Source organism: Cupressus sempervirens, chromosome 5 (genome assembly GCF_028749045.1).
Source record: "Cupressus sempervirens isolate cs-2001-9-10 chromosome 5, ASM2874904v1, whole genome shotgun sequence".
Classification (NCBI taxonomy): domain Eukaryota; kingdom Viridiplantae; phylum Streptophyta; class Pinopsida; order Cupressales; family Cupressaceae; genus Cupressus; species Cupressus sempervirens.
In genome coordinates this window covers 273,479,572-273,502,265 of record NC_143122.1, presented here as the reverse complement: position 1 = coordinate 273,502,265, position 22,694 = coordinate 273,479,572, and the positions used below count along the sequence as shown (strand labels likewise).

Below are 22,694 nucleotides of genomic sequence, written 5' to 3'. Positions count from 1 at the left end.
AGAGAGGAGTCATGAAGCCACATAAACTGGAACTTAAAAGGAGGATGCTTCAGAACATAAGCCCCTATAGTGGAAAATTTAATTGGCCAATGATCTGAACCCCTCCAATCAAGGATTTCTGAAGAGATAGTAAGGGTGCCACTAACCCAGAAGCAAGAAACAAGAAATCTATCCAGACATTCTAAGATAGCAGCAACACCAGTCCTGCGATTATTCCAGGTATAGAGACCATTAGAAGGCTTAACATCAGAGAGATGAAAAGAGATATGTGTTGCTGAAGAAGAGCAGAAGAAGGCCCCAATCTAGCCAAACCACCATGCTTCTCCTCCAGACTTAAAACTGAATTGAAGTCCCCTACTAACTCCCAAGGACGATAAGGATGACAATTTCTAACATATTGAATATGTTCCCAAAGTTCCTCTTTTCCCACAAGATCAATAGGTGAATACACATTAGTAACCATGATTACCTCTCTTGAGTCTAGAGCAGAAGCTACCATAGAGAGAGCTGAGTGAGAAGACATCCAGCCAAGAGGAGAAATTTTTTGAGGATCCCAAAATATAGCTAAACCACCCGCACTGCCTGTTGCCCCAACACACTGGCATTGGCCACGAGACCAAATACTAAAGGCATGTTGGACCATAGACTCCACAGAGAGCTTAGTCTCTTGGATACAAAAAACATCAGGACTATGATCAACCACCAAGTTATGAATAGCCTTTTGTCTATGGATGCTATTCAACCCCCTTACATTCCATGGGAGAATAATCATCATTGGGTAGAATTGGGAAAATGAGAATCCAAAGGTTTCACTGAACCAGACTCAATCAATATATCTCCTGTGAGTTTAATCTTCTCTTGGTCTGTTTTACGCCCACTCCTTAGAGGGGGAGTAGAAGAAGCCCGCTTAAAGGGTCGAGACATCAACCCCAAGGGGAGAGGAGATCCCTTTCCCTTACCTGATGGTAGCACATCCTTAACCAAGTCAGCTAAAACAACATCATTATCCTCCAATACTGCAGGAGTCACCATAGCCTCTGTCACAGGAGCTATAGGGACCTCACAATTCTGATATACTACAACTTGGGATGCCCCACAAGCATCATTAGGAACAAATCTCTCATCTGGGCAAACTGGATCAGAAGAGATAGGAGGAGCAATACCCTCCTCTAGAACCATACTATCCAGCACCTCAAAGCAGTTAAAACCTGAATCAGATAATCTTTCTTTCAAGGGCCTCTTTTGACCACGTCCCTTAGCTCGAGGGCGAACAGGGGTAAATCCATCCTTATCTTGCATTTGAGCCTTACCCTTACTTGTAGCATCTTGCAGATTCATCCCCTTGGTAGTATTAGCCATTTGAGATTGTCCTTTCCCTATAGTATCTACCAAACCACCAGCATTGCAAGCTGTAGAACCATCCACTCCTTTGAAACTCGAGTTACGAGGGCACTGACGCTATAAATGACCATACTCATGACAAATTCGGCAACGAAAAGGGAGGGATTCATAATCTAACTATTGCACCCAAGAAGAATCCCCCATACAAATTTCCAAAGAATCTGGTAATGGGTTATTCAAATTAACTTCAACACAAATTCTATCATAAGAAATAACCTTTTTATCAAGGGATTGATGTGCAATCGCAGCTGGCTTCCCCAACAAAGCAGCAATTTGTCGAAGGATGTCTTCACGCCAAAATTCCAAGGAAAGACGAGGCAAGCGAACCCAAACTGGCACTGTTGAAGGGAGATCCTCAGCAAAATTAAAACCTGAATGCCAAGGTTTGACAAATAACCCCACATGGTTGTAGAAATAAGGGTCTCCTTCAAAAACACGATCCCGATCAGACATGCAAGAGAATGCAACAAAAAAATAACTATTCCCTACCAACATAATCTCCATATCGTCTTCCATCTGCCATGAGCGGCGAATCCATGCCTCAACAGCGGATAGAGAAATCTGGATTCCAAGAAATTTGCATATCAAAGCATGCTTGGTCCAATAATCAATGTCCTCCATTACAGCCATTGGAGGAATAACCAGAACAGGGCAATCATGGCTACATGGAAAACAACCATTAACTTTTTGCAGCTTGGAGCTCTCCCTTGAATAAAATGATTTAGATCGCATTGCATGCATAGTTGGAGAAGAACCATCTGTTCTCACCAACGGAGAAGAAATCTCAGGCCCTTCCATGCAAACAATAAAACCCTAATCCAAAATTGACTGCAGAAGATTTCCAAAAACACCGACTCAAATTATGTCCAATAGCTAGCAATCCAAACAGAACAGAAAAATAGGAAAGATCAAACACCAAGAACAGGCTAGGGGAAAACCCTTAGCCCAGCCGGCAGCCAACGCTTCTCCACATTCTCCCTTCAATTCCAACTTTTCAAAAAAAAGTGAAATTGACCAAAAGCCATATTATTAACTTTTCATTAAAATGAAATTTAATTTTTTATTAATAAAAGCTTTACTTAAATGAAATTTTATGATGTGATTCATGAATGAGCTATCAATATCAAATTGCCAAAGTACTTTTTATGTTGGAAAATGTTACGATTAATTTTTCTTAGTAAATTAGAACATGATTTGAATCTTTATTTAACCTTTCTATTTTGTACTTTCAACTCCCAAATCCACATCAAAGTAATAATATGTGAATTATTGAAATAGTAAAAGAATTGAAATTTAAGAAATACAAATTTTAAAATGCATTTTTTAACATCTCACATTTCACATTTCATTGCCATCTTTGATTTAAAATGAAATAAATAAATAAAACCATTAACAATATTAGTTATATCTCACAGCACTAAAGAAATTATTTTTCATATAGAATCAAGACTAAAGAATTTCTTAACTTAACATTTTATCTTATTTTTTAATCAACAAAGTAAAGCGACTCACAATCTTAGTAAAATTTTTGGACTAACTTCACATAGATATTGAAATTCACAATATATAGTCACCAAATAACTCATATTCTGAACGCTGTGGTCTCCAGATGATGCATCCACAGCCTTGAACAGAAATTCAAAGGGCCTTATAAATATCACCTGCCTCCCAAAAAACTCCCTAAAATGAACGGCGAAATCTCTCAATTACCTGAGAATTTCCAAACAGTCCAACCGACGGACCAAGACAACTACAATCTCCTCTAAAATCCTTTGAATTGTTTGCCAGACTGATCAGAATGTATGAAATTCCATTCAATTTCTCATAATTCATCAACATTAACCTATATGTATGTGGCAGTATTGCTTCTCTGCCAAGATGATACAATCACACTACAGAAGACAAGTGCTGAGGTTTACTTTTTTAGCATGTCTTAAAATGTGTAGATTATTTGTATAAATGGCTAATGTGAGTATCTAATTAATTACTTGAATATATAAACAGTTTAAACATCATATATTAAGCTTAATTCTTATACCAAAAGTGTTAAATAGTCTAAATTGAATTTTTTTCCCAAACTTAATTCTTCCTTTTGTATGTGATGTTTAAGAATGGCCGTCCAAGTCTACAAGATAAAACAGATGTCAAAGACCATTGCAAATATCTTCAACCAATTAAAAAATATATACAAAATGAAACTCCATGGCTTCATACTTTTTAAATTAAAATTCCCAAAAAATTTGAACTTAAGATAAACTGCACGTAAATTCATCATCACAAAATATTTTATGTATCACCTATTTTCTTAGAAAGATTACAATACTGAGTTACAGTAATACCAAATTTGTCTAATAAAAAATACGTATATCTAAATTTTCTATTATTCTTTGATACTGCTCCCCACTGACTATTTACCCAGTGTATCACATCATTCAAGAATACTATTTTCTTACAAAAATTACAATGCTGAGTTACGGTAATACCAAACTTGTCTAATAAAAAATACGTATATCAATTTTCTATTATTCTTTGGTACTGCTCCGCACTGATTATTTACCCACTAACTATTTAGAAATTTCTATGAATGATTGAATGAAAGGTAATGTTATGACACGGTAACTGTTAAACCCTGCTCTGTAAAACATATCCTCAAATTGTTTCCATGTTCTTTCTTTTCCACCAAGAGACACAGCCATCATACACATATCAAACAGTAATCCTGCTTGTCTCTTCGTCCCTTCTGCTTCATCAATAATTGCATCCACAATTAATACTTTCCCATCTGCTGGTATTGCTTCATAACAATTTATTAAGATTTTCAAGCATTGTTCATCATCCCAATCATGCAAGATCCACTGCAGAAAAATAAACAAAAATAACTTGTAAAATTAGCATAAAATCAGCACGTCAGAATTGAAATCGATTATTAGATAATTGAATATTAAATCACACCTTCATAAAAATTGCATTTGCTGAAGGAATTTGTTCAAACATATTGCCCTCCACATGCTCCACACCTGCATTTGTAGAAGAATTTACTCAAACTATTTGTACTTCTCCGTGAAATTTAGAAATGAAAAATAGATACCAATTATCTAACTATAGAAGAAATTGAAATTTATGCCCTTCTCTCTTATTATCTAAATACTAATTTTCTATAATGATTAGAGATGGAGATTGTTACCGACCATGTATGGGAGCAGCAGTAGTTATGACATGAGTAAGGTCGAAATTGATGCCATGAACGTGTGGATATTCTTCCACAATTACAGATATTGCAGAGCCTATTCCTCCTGCAACATCCACTACACTCTTGAGGCTTCTAAACCCATCATAAATCTTCACCACATAAGCCATTAAAGGACTAGTATTGGTTCAGGATTGTTGCCCATCTATTCAAATACGCCCATACCATAGGCTTTGATAAATGCAGGGCAGCCTTCGATGACAGAATCATGAAGATGCCGATAACCATCTATGATACATTTTAAATTAATAGCCAGCAGAGTGGGTGCACAGGATTTTTGGGCACCATTATTAACCAGGAACTTAGAGAGGGAGGTGAGGCCATATTTGAATTGACTAGGAGTGCCACCATAATCTACTGTGCTCTCCTCTGTAAAGACACCGATGGAAGCCAGAAGCCTCATGATTCTAAACAAGTATTCAGTGTGGGCAGGTTTGTTGGTGGAAGTAGCAATATGAGAAGCAATTTGGTCTAAAGAGAGGGAATTCTCACTACCATAGATGGCAATAATGTCAGGAATGTTAAGTAAAACAGCAGCCCGAAGAGCCATGGGCTTGGCTGCTGAAATAGAAATTTCATAGAGCTGAAGATGTGCTTCCATGGAAGACACCGAGGAAGCCATGGTTTGCCTCATCTAATACAAATTTGGCCAATTTATAGAAATGTCATGATTAGAGAAATGTGGAACAACAATGTTGCCCATTGTCAAATATCGAACTGTTTATAACAGTTAGTAGTAAATTGTTTATCAGTTCCAAAACGTGAATGAAACCCTTCTAATATTTAATGTTTGAATTCAGGATAAAATATTTTTGTAAGCTTTTTTTTTAATGTTTTCTAATGTATTGCATAGTCGCTGCAGTGTCTTGAAAAAATAGAAGTGCTGGAAAACGTGGTTCAGCACATCACAGGGACTGCGAAGAGGCCATGGTTGTCGTATCAATTAGAGATTCTCAATTTCAATTGCCAGCTTGTGTCATCACTAGGGACCCCATTGTTAAGCTCCTGTGCATTGATAATAAGTTCAGACATTTGACAAACATTATTTTTCTGTCCTTATTTTCTTCTAGATTTTCCTTTATTTAAATATTGTTTTATATAATATATCTGATGTGAAGTCATAGTATTCTAACTACTGTTTTGGTGATTTCAGCATATCTCCGCACCAATGGGGCATATATTTTCTCTTTTTTCACTTTCACAATAAGCATGTAGTCAAATAATTAATTTTTCTTTTTTTTTTCTGACTTTCTTTATATAAACCATTTTCTGCTATTTTCATGAATAACTCTATATTTTTCTATTTTTATGTAAGTATAATTCTGATGGAGGTACTGATGGGTGGTGCTCCTCAGAGTTTTCTCTTAGGCTGACTCTTGCAATATGGGCTTTACATAGACTCCTCTTTCGTAGGCTGTCACAAATCTGGTGATCTAAGGACATTCAAAACTATTTTTTACTAAGAATTGAGCGATTCATTTTATATTTTTCTGAATATGTAATTCTATACTTATATTAATAGAAAATGAGTACTAAAATATATATAATATTTACTAACTAAACAAATTACAGAAAAAAAGAATAACTAAAAATATATTATATGAAAAAAACCATGTAAAATAAAAATATTATTCTAGGCCTGCATCTATCTTAGTGTTTTTTTTTTACAACATAAATCACTATTAATATATATGCTATTTTTCATTATTTAAATTAGTAACCAGCAGTACAACTCAAGATTTGTCTTCTCTTTTATGAAGTCATTGGTCTACATGCCTTTTAAAACCAATTTATTAGAAAAGTCTAATGATTTTATCCTTGTCAATTATGGCAGTCTTCTAAATCCTTTTGTCCTTAATGTTTTAATACATGATCACATAGACATTTATATAAAATGTAAATTTTAATTTAAAATTTTTATATAATCAATTAATTTTTAAAATTTAATATATTAATTAAATAAGATAATCTTAAGTGTTTATCTTGTTTATTTAAAATTATTTAAATACTTATACGTTTAATTTAAGATGGAATTCTTTTTTTTCTATTAATTTAATATGAATATTGTTTGGCAAGTTGAAACGTTTTATATATTTAATGTCTAACTAAATACTGTTGTCAGTATTGTAATGTATTGAATGTCATTGTAGGGTCTAATCACTGATTATCTGATCTACCACAAACTTTCATCAATAGTGCTACACTAATGGATCAACAATGAAATGTTCCAATTATTAAATATCAAATTTTTTATCTCTGTTGAGGTGGCACGTTGAACAATGTGTCGAACATATTATTATGATTAGACATTCGATTGGGCATATCGAACTCTTCTGATGGCAATAATTTAAAAAAATGAAGTATATAGAAACATTTATAACCCATTTATAACAACCCTCCATTAAAAACCAAAAAAATACCATTTATAACTACAACTTCTTCAAAGTTCCTGTGATATGTTGAACCACATTTTCCTACTTTTATATTTTCTTAAGATACTACAGTGACTATAAAATACATTAAAAAACATGAAGAAAAAAGCTTACAAATATATATTAGAAAGGTTTCACTCCCTTTGCAGAAATGATAAACAGTTTGATATTTGATAATGGGCAACATTGTTGTTCCACGTTTCTCTATTCATCACTTTCCTTTAAATTGACCAACTTTGTATTAGATGAGGCAAAGCATGGCTTCCTCAATGTCTTCCATGGAAGCACATCTTCAGCTCTATGAAATTATTCTTTTAGCAACCAAGCCCATGGCTATTCGGGCTACTGTTCTGCTCAACATTCTTGACATTATTGCCATCAATGGTGGTGATAATCCCCTAAGTGTGGAGCAAATTGCTTCTCCTATTTCTACTTCCATCGACAAAGCTGCCCATAGTGAGTACCTATTTAGAATCATGAGGCTTTTGGCTACAATTGGTGTCTTCACAGAAGATAGCATAGTAGATCACAGTGAAACTCCCCAATTCAAATATGGCCTCACCGCCCTCTCTAAGTTTCTTGTCAAAAATGGTGCCCAACAATCCTGTCCACCAACTATGTTGGCCATTAATGTAAAGTGTGTAGTAGATGCTTATAGATGGTTTGTTGGAATATTAATTGCAGATGGTCATTTCTCCCTGGAGCCAAATGCCCACCTACCACCTGACGACCAGCAAAAAAGATAGAAACATAAATGCGGTCAGTGAGTTTTCAAATTCAAAAATGGGGGGAAACATCTTGCAAGTAAGACAAAATGAAGGTTTTGCACTCATTAGATTGGAGATCTAGAGAGATAGAGAAGAAGAGCAGATCAGAAGTTGCAGAGAAGGAAGAAGAGAGAAGTGATCAGCAGATCCAGACATTAGAGTGCAACAAAAAGGAAGTTCATTTCGTGCCTGCAGTTGCATGTGTTTCTTCTCTGATCATTCTATAAGTTGAATGTTTTATTGTTTCATTCGTCTTGCTGAAGCAGTGATTGCTCTGGGCGTTATTGTATGTAGCCATTAGAGCTGCAAGTTTAAAGTTTCTAAGTATTGAAGTTGTTCAAGTTCTATTAGTTTAGGGTTTTCTAGTTGAAGCCAAATGCTCCTAGATTTTGTAATAGTTTGAATCTAAGTTGAATAGAAAGCTAGCAGGCATACGTGAATTCATTGTCTCTTAGCATTTGTGAAGTTTTTTTTTGTTGAATATTTCAAGCTTGGGTCTCTAGTTTTAATGGTGAAAATATTCATGTCATAAGTTTGCACTCGATATTATTTTTTGGTAGAAGTCATCTGCAGTGGCTACCGAGTTTACTCGGTGCTGTAATAACCCTCCTCAAATCTGCTCTCAAAAATGCTGATGAAAGCTCAAGGAATTTCATCAAACAATTCACATGCAAGGGATGTATTACTGTTATAGTATTTCAGCTAGCTTCAAATGACCTTTTTACAATTTGTATCAATGAAAATCTTGTCCTAGAAGACTACAATGGACTACACAAACGACCTAACATGAGTGTTCTACTAATTTTGACAATATTCAGTGCATATATATGATCTAAGCATGAGAAATGAACACCTATAGCCAACTGGAAGTTTTACAAACAGTTGGTATGCAAACTAACTAGCCGATAAATAATGATATTAAATTGCTTAAATGACACCAGCAACTATTATCTTCTTAATTGCAATGAAAATTACAATGCTCATGAAATATGGCCAAGACTTTGGCATTTACACGGATTACAAAATGATAATGCTGGTATAATGCACAGTTACAGCTGAAAGCTTATAACACCCTAAAAACAATACTAACAAAGAACTTGGTTGTAGATGGCTGAAATAATTTCCTTCTGTGCCGCCGCTTCTGCTTTGCTTTTTTTGAACTACTTTTTCGGCCTGCTTTTTCGTACTCGCTTTTTCAGCCTGCTTTTTCGGTTTCACTTTTTGAACTACTTTTACGGATTGCTTTTTCTGCTTGCTTTTTTAGTTCCGCTTTTTTTGGGCTGCTTTTTCGTATCTTCTTTTCTCAAACTGCTACTATGTTGAATCTCAAGACCATATCTTTCAATGGCGTCAAGATTTTCAGCTTGAAGGGATTTCGTCCTTCAAACTATTGAGATATAATCTCCAAAAAATTCTCCAATTTCTTTGATATTTCCAGGCCTGAATAAATGAGAGCTATCCTCTTCCTGTTAATCCCTTCCTCACTTGCTCCACGCTTCTGTCTTACCAATGTGGGATAATACATGACTTTTAATATTACTTCTTTTTTCTTTTTACAAAGTCCATGTATGTGCTCAAAAGGGGGACTCTTGATTTTTATAAAGTGACTTTATGAAACATTATAATATTTAATTTAAATAGTCACTTTACCATTGTAACTTTAAACATTAAAATAATATACCAAGTAAACTCAAAATCCCACATATAATAGCTCATTAGAAAGAGCCCAACAAAATGCATCTCATCCTATCATTGAAAATTGAAGGCACTACATCCCCCTATTGGCTTACTAAAAATAGTAAGTCTTCCTGACAACCCAACAAACGAACTCTATTTTGCCTGTAATTAAATTTGACTAGGCCAAATAACCTTAGGATCCCTTTTGAAGTCCTGGTTAGCCCTCGGGACCATACAAGAATGGGCTAATGACAACATACCTCCAAATTGGCTAAGTGGGGGACATTACAGTCCACCCCTCTTGAAATTGCTTGTCCCCAAGCAATCCTAACTCAGGATGCTGAATAATCTCCTCTGCCTCCCATGTCGCATCCTCAACTAGTAGGTTCCTCTACTTTACTAGGTACTCCCTGATAGTCCGCCTGCGAAGCACCCTCTCCCTAGAGCCAAGTATGGCCTCAGGAATCAAGATAAGTTTTCCCTCATCATCAAGAGGTGACAATACTACTGAAGGCACCACATTATGCCCTAATGCCTTCTTAAGGTGTGACACATGGAACACGTTATGTACTTTACTGTCTGCAGGCAGCTCTAACTCATAAGCTACCTCACCCACTCTCCTGGTTACTTTGAATGGTCCATAGTAGCGAGGTTTCAATTTCTCTGCTCCACTCTTCTTGAGAGAGGAATGTCTATATGAATATAACATGAGGTACACCATGTCTCCTACCTCGAAAAATCTCTCAACCCTATGCTGATCAGCATATTGCTTCTGCTAATTTTGTGCCCTTTGCAAATTTTCCTTTAAGGATCGCATAATGTCCTGACACTCCTGCAATATATCCTTGGCCTTAGGCACCCTACTGTCCCCAAATAACAAATCTAGAAAATTAGGAGCATCATACCCGTATAGTGCCATGAAAGGGGACATTTGAATAGACATATGGAAAGAGGTATTGTAGCAGTACTCCCCTTGATGCAACCACTTCACCCAAGCCTTCTGCTCTCCTGCAATGTGGTTTCAAAGGTACCTCTCAACCCATTTATTCACTATCTTTGTTTGCCCATCAGTTTGGGGGTAGTAACTGGTACTTGGAGTTAGCTCTGTTCCACACAGCCCGAACAACTCCTGCCAAAAGTGGCTCATAAACCTACTATCCCTGTCGCTGACTATGTTCTGTGGCATCCCATGTAATCTAAATACCTCTTGAAAGAATAGCTCTGCTATCTGTACTACTGAATATGTGGATGAAATTGCAAAGAAATGTGCAAATTTCGTCAATCTGTCTACCACAACAAAAATAAAATCCCAACCTTGTACCTTGGGGAGGCCTATAATGAAATCCATGGAAATGCTATCCCACTTCTTCTCTGGTATGGGTAGGGGCTATAGTAAACCACCTGGAAAGGAATGTTTCTATTTGTTCTGCTGACATACTGGGCACTTCCTAACAAATTGAAGCACCTTTGTTTTGAGTCCTTTCCAAGTGAAGCGCTCTCTCACCTATCGATATGTCTTAAAGAATCTGAGATGTCCTGCCAATGGTGAATCATGAAATGCCCTCAGAATCTTCTGCTTCATAGCAGACCCGAGTACTAAATAAATCCTTTCCTTGTAGATGATCAAATCATTTACAATAGTGTATCAACTATCCTAAATAGTTCCTTCAATAACACTAGATGCCCAACTATCCTTGGCATACTCTGCCAAGATCAACTCTCTTCAATTGTCCATGACTATCCCAACAACAAGCAAATGAGGCCTTCTTGATAAAGCATCTGCGACAATATTTTTCTTCCCTTTGACATAGACTATGTCAAAATCGTAAGCCTGTAACTTACTCACCCATTTCTATTGCTTGTCATTGAGATCCTTCTGTCCAAGGAAATGTGTCAAGCTGTTATGATCTATTTTTACTGTGAATTGGCTCCCTGCTAAGTATTTCTTGAAATTAGCTAGCGCATGCATGATTGCTAGCATTTCTCTGTCACAGATGCTATAAGTTCTCTCAACACCTCATAATTTCTTGCTCTCATATGTGATGGGATGTTTTTCCTGCATGAGGATAGCTCCTATGCCCTCTCCTGAGGCATCACACTGCAGCTCAAAAGGCCTGGTGAAATTTAGAATGGCTAAAACAGGGCATGTACTCATCAGCTCCTTGAACCTGTCAAAACAATCTTGAGCCTTCTCTGACCACTTGAAACTGTCTCTTCGTGTCAAATCTGTAAGTGGTGCTGCTATCTATGAAAATCCCTTCACAAATCTACGGTAGAACCTACAAAGCCCAAGAAATCCCTTGAGTTGCGAAATGTTCCTCGGCGATGGCCAATCCAGAATGGCCCTGATCTTTTCTGGGTCAACCCGAACACTTCCTGCACTAATAATATGCCCTAGATAGAGCAACTCTATCATCCCAAACTCGCATTTACTCATCTTGGCATATAGTGACTCCCTCTCTAAAATGTTGAGCACTACATCAATATGCTTCAAATGTTCCTCCCAAGTACGGCTATATATCAGTATATCATAAAAAAAAATCAAAACAAACTTTCTCAATTGATCTCTGAATACTCTATTCATATAGGACTGGAAAGTGGTGGGGGCATTAGTCAACCCAAAGGGCATGACTAAGAACTCAAAATGTCCATAGTGGCATCTAAAAGCTGTCTTCTCTACATCCACCTCTCTAACCCATATTTGGTGGTAGCCGGATCTCAAATCAATCTTAAAGAAGTAGCAGGCACAGTGTAATTCATCAATAAGCTCGTCAATGGGTGGAATAGGGTATCGGTTCTTGATTGTCTTCTTGTTTAGTTCCCTATAATCAAAGCACATCCTCATTGTACCATCCTTCTTCTTCACCAATACTACTGAAGAAGCAAAATGACTCTTGCTTGGTTGTATGTGCCCCATGTCAATCAACTCCTTGATTGCCTTTTCTATTTCATCTTTATATCTCTTTGGATGGCAGTATGGTGTGATGATGACTGGCTTAGCCCCTTCCTCTAACTCAATAACATGCTCAATTCCCCTATCCGGGGGTCTTCCTGGAGGTATCTCACCAAACACCTTAGTATGTTTTGTTATTATTTTTTGTACATTAGGGGGATACTCCTGTTTATGTTGCTCTGTCACCTTAGGCATTACTCTGAACTCTGTTGTCCATTGCACCTAGTCGTGTCTGAAGAAACTCTGCATCCGCTTGAGTGACACCACTCGTAGTCTCCCATCTGACAAACCTCTGAGTACTATCTTCTTACCATTTTCCTCAAACCTCATTTCCATTTTCTGGAGGTTAAATGTAAACTCTTCCAAAGATTTCATCTAATTCATCCCAAGCACTATATCCTGATCACCAATGTTGACCACAAAGAAATCTCCCACCATGTCATAATCTCCCAAACAAAGCTGCAAGTTGGAGATTTTCTTAGTACAGTCAATTTTGAAGCCGTTGGCAACCATCACCTTAAATCCCCTATGCTCTTTTGTATGTAGCCCTCTACGTGTCACAAACTTCTCATCAATGAAGTTATGTGTTGCCCCTGTATCAATGAGTGCCACAAATCTTTGTCCATCCAAAGTTCTCCTAACTCTAAAAGTGATAGCCTCTTGTATACTGGACAACTGAGCTATTGTGCTATCATTGTGTGCTTCCTCATGTGAAGAATTATCATCTCCATCTGATTCTGATAGCTGCTTTGAATCTCCATCCACTGACTGTTCAACTGAAAAGTACTCCGTCTGCTTGGCTTTTGCTTTCAATAGACAGTTATGTGACAAATCCCAAGGCTCCCTACAATGAGAAAAAAGATTCTTCTTCTTGAGATCATTAAGTGTCTCATTGTCCAACCTTTTACTTTCCTCCTTAGGTGGCTAGCCCTCTCTATGAAAAGGTTTACTATCCTTATCTTTCCTCGAAGGGAAACTCTTTGCCTGGAATTTATTTTTAGAAGCTAAAGAGGAATCCATGTCACGAGCTTTCTTAATGGATTCCTACAAAGTGGGAGGGTTGAGAGCTTTAATACACCCTCTCAACGGATCAGCTAACCCATCCAGATGAATTGCTGCATACTTAATAACTTCTTCCTCAGGCATAGGGTTCAATTAAAAGTATGTATCAAGCTTTGAACCCACACTCTTGCTGTAGACTTCCCTGAGCCATCATAATATGGTAACTAAAGTTTCTCTACTTTCTTCTGTAGCTCATAGCTCTTGTTCCTGTCATGTCCATGTGGCATATGTTTCATCCGCACATCCATATACTCCCTAAAGGTAATTGTAGCAGTAAAATATGGACCTCCGACTTCCCAATCTCTTCTCAACTGGTCCTGTATATCAGTGATATGGAGCTCTAGTATGGGCTGCTCTGGGGCTCTAGGAGAAAATGTGAGAATCATGGGCATTGAACTCACGGTCCTAGCTTGCTGGGGTGCATGACCAAAATTGTTCCCAACTTGTTCACCTCCATTATGTGTCCCATCCTGATTGTTCCCATTCTGATTGTTACCATTTTGATTATTACCATTCTAATTATTTCCTCCACCCATGTTAGCATTCAGCCCCATTCGACGAGCCATCTTCTGCATCATAAGCTCCATTCTCTGATTTTGTTCCTATTCCCTCTGTTCTGCTAATCATTGTCCCTATGCCAAGGTCTCTAATGACTATAAGAATCTTTCCTCTCCAGGATCCCGAGCATTCCTGTCTCCCATATTGCCACCTTGATCAAAGAATATCTCTTCTGTGTCTGTATGACTAGATTCTATGTCCACCTGCATGAATGAACTAGACTATTCTCTTTGCAGGTCTAAAATCCTATTTTGTCTTTCTTTGGTATTGCAAAAATTATAAGGCCCCTGTCGCATGCTCAAACATAAATGCTCTGATTTTAGTGTTTTTTCATTTCGTCAAACACTTTCCCCTCTATCTGGCTGTTCCAAATTCCCTATAAGACCTCCATAGGATGGTAGGACTTATAGCTCTGATACCACTGTAATAACCCTCGTAAAATTTACCCTCAAAAATGCTGATGAAAGTTCAAGGAATTTCATCAAACAATTCACATGCAAGGGATGTATGACTGATATAGTATTTTAGCTAGCTTCAAATGACCTTTTTACAATTTGCATCAATGAAAATCTTGTGCTAGAAGACTACAATGGACTACACAAATGACCTAACATGAGTATGCTACTAATTTTGACAATATTCAGTGCATATATATGATCTAAGCATGAGAAATGAACACCTACAGCCAACTGGCATTTTTACAAACAGTTGGTATGCAAACTAACTATTTGATAAATAATGATATTAAATTGCTTAAATGACACCAACAACTATTATCTTCTTAATTGCAATGAAAATTACAATGCTCATGAAATATGGCCAAGACTTTGGCATTTACATGGATTAGAAAATGATAATGCTGGTATAATGCACACTTACAGCTGAAAGCTTATAACAACTTAAAAACAATACTAACAAAGAACCTGGTTGTAGATGGCTGAAATAATTTCCTTCTATGCTGCCCCTTTTGCTTTGCTTTTTTCAAACTGCTTTTTCAGCCTACTTTTTTGTACCTGCTTTTTCAGCCTACTTTTTTGGTTCCACTTTTTGAACTGCTTTTACAAATTGCTTTTTACGCTTGCTTTTTTGGTTCTGCTTTTTTTGGGCTGCTTTTTCGTATCTACTTTTTTCAGACTTCTACCATGTTGAATCTCAAGACCATATCTTTCAATGGCATCAAGATTTCTAGCTTGAAGGGATTTTGTCCTTCAAACTATTGAGATATAATCTCTAGAAAATTCTCCAATTTCTTTGATATTTCCAAGCCTGAATAAATGAGAGCTATCCTCTTCCTTTTAATCCCTTCCTCACTTGTTCCACGCTTCTGTCTTGCCAATGTGGGAGAATACATGACTTTTAATATTACTTCTTTTTTCTTTTTACAAAGTCCATGTATGTACTCAAAAGGGGGACTCTTGATTTTTATAAAGTGACTTTATGAAACATTATAATATTTAATTTAAAATAATATACCAAATAAACTCAAAATCCCACATATAATAGCTCATTAGAAGGAGCCCAACAAAACGTATCTCATCTTGTCATTGAAAATTGAAGGCACTGCATCCCCCTATTGCTTTACTAAAAATAGTAAGTCTTCCTGACAACCCAACAAATGAACTCCGTTTGACCTGTAATTAAATTTGACTAGGCAAAATAACCTTAGGATCCCTTTTGAAGTCTTGGTTAGCCCTCGGGACCATACAAGAATGGGCTAACGACAACATACCTCTAAACTAGCTAAGTGGGAGACATTACAAGTGCCTTCTTCTACCTTGCTCCACTCTCCTGTGGCTACTGAGTTCACTCAGTAATCACACCCTATAGTGTCTACCGAGTTGATTATTCATCTACCGACCTCACTCGATATCTAGTGTTTATCAAGTTGCCTTTCATTTATCGAGCTCACTTGATAAACTCTCTTGCCACTTGGTTTCTTTGGTTACCGAGCAAAACTTTCACTCGATAATAGTTGTAGCCAAGCAAATTTTTAGGTTTAGGGTTTTGAGTTTTGAAGTTGTATTATTATTTCTCACATGGTATCAGAGCTTTGAGGCCCCACATCCAAAGTGAGTTAGGGAATTTATTTTCTTGGGATATTTATCATGGCAGGAGATGCAGGAAAGATATGGCAGTAGCCGCCATCATTCAATGAACAAAATTATGAGACATGGCCAAAGAAAATGAAGACCATAATGGTTGCTAATGATTTGTGGGATTTTGTAGTTAATGAATTCAATGATGTGACAGACCCAACTCAGTATGCTACCTTCACAAATGCACAAAAGACTCATTTGAAAGAGTCAAGGAGGAAGGATGCTAAGGCATTAAGTTTGATTGAAACAACAATGACAAAAACTGCATTCTCAAAGATTTCAGCAGCAAATTATTCAAAGAAAACATGGGATATCCTTGAGGAAAACTTCAAGGGGACTAATAAAGTCCATACAATAAAGCTATAGAATATAAGGAGGGAGTTTGAGAACCTTCAAATGAAAGAAAATGAATCAATTGTAGATTTCAGTTCAAGGACCTCAAATGTGATTAACCAACTGAAGTCAAATAGAGAAGACTATCAAGAGCAGAGGATAGTGGAAAATATATTGAGTAGTTTACCTCATAAATATGACAATTTGGTCATGACCATAGAAGAGGCACAAGACCTCACTATTTTGAAAATGGATAAGTTGATGGGTACACTTCAAACTCATGAGCATAGGATCAACAGATCTACTTCTTCATCTTCCCAAGAGCAAGCATTCAAGGCTCAAAAAAATTCAAGAGGAAGGGGGAGAGGAAGAAATCACTCAGGTAGAAACTCTAGAGGTAGAGGCCGAGGTAATGGAAGACAAAGGAATGCTGCAGCAAAAAGCTCAGGAAGAGCGGATGGAGCAAGTAGCTCACAAAATACTTCAAGAGGAGGTAAGAAAAGTTACAAGTCAAATAAGAGTAATGTAGAATGCTACTACTATCATAAATATGGGTATTATGCAAATGAATGTTGAAAGAAGCAAAATGATTAGTCAGGACAAGCAAATGTGGCTGATGTGAATATGGGAAGTGAAAATAATGCCACTGCCTTCATCATGTGTAATGTTGGTGAATAAAGAAGCCCTGAGGTTTGGTACCTCGATAGTGGATGTAGCAACCACATGAGTGGTAATGAAACCTTGTTCTCATTCATTGACAAGAGTTTCAAATCAAAAAATAAGATGGGTAGCAATGGAACCCTACCAGTTGTGGGAAAATGATCTATTATGGTCCGCACCAAGAAAGGTGAGAAGAATAAAATACAAAATGTATATTTCACCCTTGGTATGAAGCCAAATTTGATGAGCATTGGTCAGCTCATTCAAAATGGATACAAAGTGCTAATAGAGAATGACACATGTGTCATTCATGAAAAGGATGGGAGCAAGAATTTACTTACAGTAGTTCAGATGACAAAGAACAGAATGTTTCCCTTGAAGATAGAAACATGTTTCTTATCTCAAGTTGGTACTATACCTCTCACACAATCAGCTCTAAGGAGTGTGATTGAAGACCCCTCACGGCTATGACACCTCAAGTATGGTTATCTTGGCTATGCTAGTTTAAATTTATTGTCAAATAAAAGAATGGTAGAAGGTTTGCCACGCATAGGAAATTCATGTGACAAGTGTAAGGCTTGTATTTTGGGTAAGCAACATAGGTTTTCCTTTAATTATGGAAATTCTAGGAGGGCTAAATATCCATTAGAGTTAGTGCATACTGACCTAGTCGGTCCTATGCAAGTTACTTCCATTCGGGGGAGTACTTATTTTATGACATTCATAGATGATTTCAATCGTAGGACATGGGTGTATTTCTTAAAGAACAAATCTAAAGCATTTGATGAATTTGTAGAATTTAAAACCCAGGCTGAAAGAGAATGTGGACATTCTATCAAGGTCCTAAGATCAGATAGAGGAGGGGATTATACCTCCAATTCTTTTATAAGTTTTTACAAGAAACATGGCATAAAGAAAGAGCTCATAGCTAGTTATACACCACAACAGAATGGAGTGGCTGAAGGAAAGAAGAGGACCATTGTTGAAATGGCAAGGAGCATGATGAAAGAGAAAGGTCTCCCAACTAAATTTTGGGGAGAAGCTATGGCAACAACAATTTACCTAATTAATAGATGTCCTACAACGGCAGTCTGTGATAGAATTCCAATGGAAGCGTGGCCATGAGGAAGATGGATAGTTTAACACCTAAGGGTGTTTGGATGTGTTGCATATGCACATGTGCCTAAAGAGCAAAGGCAAAAATTGGATGACAAAGGTGTGAAATGCATTTTCGCGGGGTACAGCCCAGAATCAAAGGCATACAGATTGTATGACCCATTGAACAACAAGATGATGCTTTCAAGAGATGTGGAATTTCTTGAAAATCAATCTTGGTATGGACAAAATGATGAGTCACCGAGCACTTCATGTAAAGTGCCAATTATAAGCAAAGAAGATGGTGATGAACAGTAAGAAGAAGGAGCAGATAGAAGAAGAGGCAAGCAACCTCAGTCATTACCGAGCTCCTCTAGGCATGACCAAGTGTCAGTGCCAATAGCAATGAAGATTCTAATCCCACACTCTCCTCCCTATTACCAAGAAAGACCAAGAGTTTTAGGGAGATATACCAAGATGAAAGGTATGAAGATTATGATGAGAGTGTTAATTTTGCATTATTTTCTCATAGTGATCCAATATATTTTGAAGAAGCTATTAAGGAGAAGAAATGGTGTAAGGCCATGGATGAGGAGATAGATTCTATACAAAGGAATGAGACATGGGAGCTAATTGAATTGTCTCCCAAGAAGCAAGTGATTGGAGTGAAATGGGTCTACAAGACCAAATGCAATGCTAAAGGCAAGATTGATAGGCATAAGGCAAGGCTAGTAGTCAAGGGCTACAAACAGAAGTATGGTAGAGATTATGATGACACATATGCCCCCGTTGCAAGAATGGAAACTGCGCATGCTGTCATAGCAATTGCAGCTCAACACAAATGGAAGGTATATCAAAAGGATGTGAAGTCTGCCTTCCTAAATGGTGTATTAAAGGAAGAAGTGTATGTGGAGTAGCCACCTGGTTATGAAGTAGAAGGTGAAGAGAACAAAGTATATAGATTGAAGAGAGCTCTTTATGGGCTCAAGCAAGCTCGAAGGGCATGGTATAGTAGGATTGACTCATATTTGATGAGCAATGGCTTTAGTGAAAGCAATGGTGAGCCTACTCTCTACATCAAGGCATCAAATGGAAATTTGTCGATTGTTGTCTTGTATGTAGATGATTTTATTTTTACTGATAATGAAAAGACTCTAATTGGTGAGTTCAAAGAGGTCATGAAAAGTGAATTTGAAATGATAGACCTAGGTCTCTTAAAATACTTTCTAGGCATAGAAGTAAAACAAATGCATGATGACATCTTTATTTCTCAAGAAAAGTATGCAGGACAGATCTTGGAGAGATTTAAAATGCAGAACAGTAAGGTAGCCCCAAGACCAACAACATTAGGTTTGAAGTTGAGCAAGGAAGACTCTAGCAAGAGAGTGGATCCAACACTATATAAGAGTATGGTTGGAAGTCTAATATACTTAATTGCAGCTCGACTAGACCTAATGCATGCAGTAAGTCTGATTTCAAGATTTATGGAAATAGCAAAGGATTCCCATTGGCAAGCAGGAAAGAGGATCCTAAGGTATGTGAAAGCTACCAAGGGATTTGGAATTTTCTATATTGTAAATGATGATTTCAAGTTGGTGGGTTATACTGATAGTGATTGGGCTGGAAGCTTAAATGATAGGAAGAGCACTTCCAAATATATGTTTCATATGAGATCGGGTGCAATTTCATGGTCATCCAAGAATCAACCTATTGTTGCTCAATCTATAGCAGAGTCTAAATACATAGCAGCAAATGCAGCAGCATGTCAAGCAATTTGGCTTAGAAGAATCTTGACAGATTTAAATCAAAGGCAAGACGATGGAACCACAATTTATTGTGACAACATCTCATCTATTGCATTGTCCAAGAATCCAGTCTTCCATGGGAGAATTAAACACATAGAGATCCGATATCACTTCATCAAAGAGTTGGTTGAGAATGGGGATATCAAAATTGAATATTGCAAGTCTGAGTAGCAGCTAGCAGACATTTTTACTAAGCCATTAGGCATTGGAAGTTTTGTACACCTAAGAGAGTGTCTTGGTGTAGTTGATGTGGATCAGCAGTGATCTTTGTTTGTTTGGCTTAGGACAAAGGGGGAGTGTTGGAATATCAATTGTAGATGGTCATTTCTCCTTGGAGCCAAACACCCACCTACCACTTGACGACCAGCAGAATATATAGAAACATAAATGTCGTGGGTGAGTTTTCAAATTCAGAAATGGGAGGAAAACATTTTGCAAGTAAGAAAAAAGGAAGGTTTTACATTCATTCGATTAGAGATCTAGAGAGACAGAGAAGAAGAGTAGATCAGAAGTTGTAGAGAAGGAAGAAGAGAGAAGCGATCAGCAGATCTAGATGTCAGAGTGTAAAGAAAAGGAAGTTCATTTCATGCCTACAATTGCACGTGTTTCTTCTCTAATCATTCTATAAGTTGAATGTTTTATTGGTTCATTTGTCCTGTTGAAGCATTGATTGCTCCAGGCATTACTATATGCAGCCATTAGAGCTGCAAGTTTAAAGTTTCTAAGTATTGAAGTTGTTCAAGTTTTACTAGTTTAGGGTTTTCTGGTTGAAGCCGAATGCTCCCATATTTTGTAATAGTTTGAATCTAAGTTGACTAGAAAGCTAGCAGGTATATGTGAATCCATTATCTCTTAGCATTTGTGAAGTTTTTTTTGTTGAATATTTCAAGCTTTACGTCTCTTGTTTTAATGGTGAAAATATTCACGTCATAAGTCTGCACTTGGTATTATTTTTTGATAGAAGTCATCTACAGTGGCTACCGAGTTCACTCGGTGCCTTCTTCTACCTTGCTCCACTCTCCTGTGGCTATCGAGTTCACTCGATAATCACACTCTATAGTTTCTACCAAGTTCTTCATTTACCAAGTTGATTATTCATCTAGTGACCTCACTCGGTATCTAGTGTTTACCGAGTTGTCTTTCATTTACCAAGCTCACTTGGTAAACTCTCCTGCCACTTGGTTTCTTTTGTTATCGAGCAAAACCGTCACTCGATAATAGTTGTTGCCAAGAAAATTTTTAGGTTTAGGGTTGTGAGTTTTGAACTTGTATTATTATTTCTCACATGGTTGCCATGCATTCACAAAAGCCCATGGGATGAACTTATTCGAGTTCATGAGCAACAATCCTGAGCCAAACATGATTTTCAATGAGGGCATGACTACTGATACTGGCCCTTTAATGACTTATGTGGTGAAGACCTATGATGGGTTTAAAAACTTCAAGAGTGTAGTGGATGTTGCAGGAGGGGTAGGCTCAACAATATCTATAATTGTGCAAAGAATATTTGCACATTCATGGCATCAATTTTGACCTTCCTCATGTTATAAGGACTACTGCTCCCATACATGGTCAGTAAAAAATTTCTATCTCTAAGCTTTCATAGATTCTCAACAATGAGAACTTGTAGGCTAGCAATTATAACATTTGAAGATGCTCACAAATTTTATTCCAAATACAAATATTTTTATTATTCATAGAGATTTAACATGGTAGGAGTGGAGAACGTGGAAGGTAATATGTCTAAAATGATTCCTTTAGCAAATGCCATTTTTATGAAGGTATTTATACTTTTTCAATTTTTTAAAAATTATTTAAATTAAAACTGAGTTTTTAAATGGTGGTGTAATGAAATGTTTCACTGTTATGTATACAGTGGATTTTGCATGATTGGGATGATGAACAATGTATAAAATCTTAAAAAATAGTTATGAGGCAATATTAGAAGATGGGAAGGTATTAGTTGTTCATGTCAACATTGAGAAAAAATAAGGAATCAAGAGACAAGTTGGATTACTATTTCATATTGTAATGATGGTTGGTTGCATAGGTGGTAAGGAAGGAACAATAGTGGAATTTAAAGACTTAATTTAAAAGGTAGGATTTAAGAGTTATAAAATCTTCAAATTACCTTTCATTGAAATGCTTATAGAAATTTCTAAGCAATGAAAAGAAATTTCAAATAAACAAGTTTCAAATATAATGAATAAGATCTTGTGTGTGACAAGACATTATGTTGTATACGTATAAGTTGTGTTCTATGTGATATCTTTTATTATTGCAATATTCTATTTCTATAAGTTAGCACTATGAACATCAATGACATAAATGAGTTATTTAGTGTGGATGAAAATATGTATAAATTTTTTTTAAATAAAATATAAGAATGAGATATTAAGTTGTATGCAACATGAGTAATAATTTTGTGTACATTCCAATTAAGAGATATACATAGGCAAGGTTCTATTTTTTATAGTATTGTGCAAAATTTATTATATATTTTTCATTTGATTTATTTATTTTTAATTATATGTCTAATTTTTTCTATGTTAAGTTATAATTTAAATGAAGATTGAATATTTAAAAGGATTTTTTTTATTTTCATGAA

The 22,694-nt window shown here is 36.6% G+C and overlaps 1 protein-coding gene and 1 pseudogene across 1 annotated transcript; one reads left to right on the top strand and one right to left on the bottom strand.

Moving 5' to 3' along the window:
- Positions 1-3,965: 3,965 nt before the first annotated feature.
- On the bottom strand, positions 3,966-5,270 carry LOC149555634 (caffeic acid 3-O-methyltransferase 1-like). Its single transcript, XM_089833669.1, is given in 4 exon segments — positions 3,966-4,256; positions 4,354-4,418; positions 4,590-4,775; positions 4,778-5,270. Coding segments are annotated over 4 exon segments (1,035 nt in total).
- A 2,067-nt stretch (positions 5,271-7,337) lies between these two features.
- On the top strand, positions 7,338-22,255 carry LOC149555633 (caffeic acid 3-O-methyltransferase-like; annotated as a pseudogene).
- Positions 22,256-22,694: the final 439 nt, after the last annotated feature.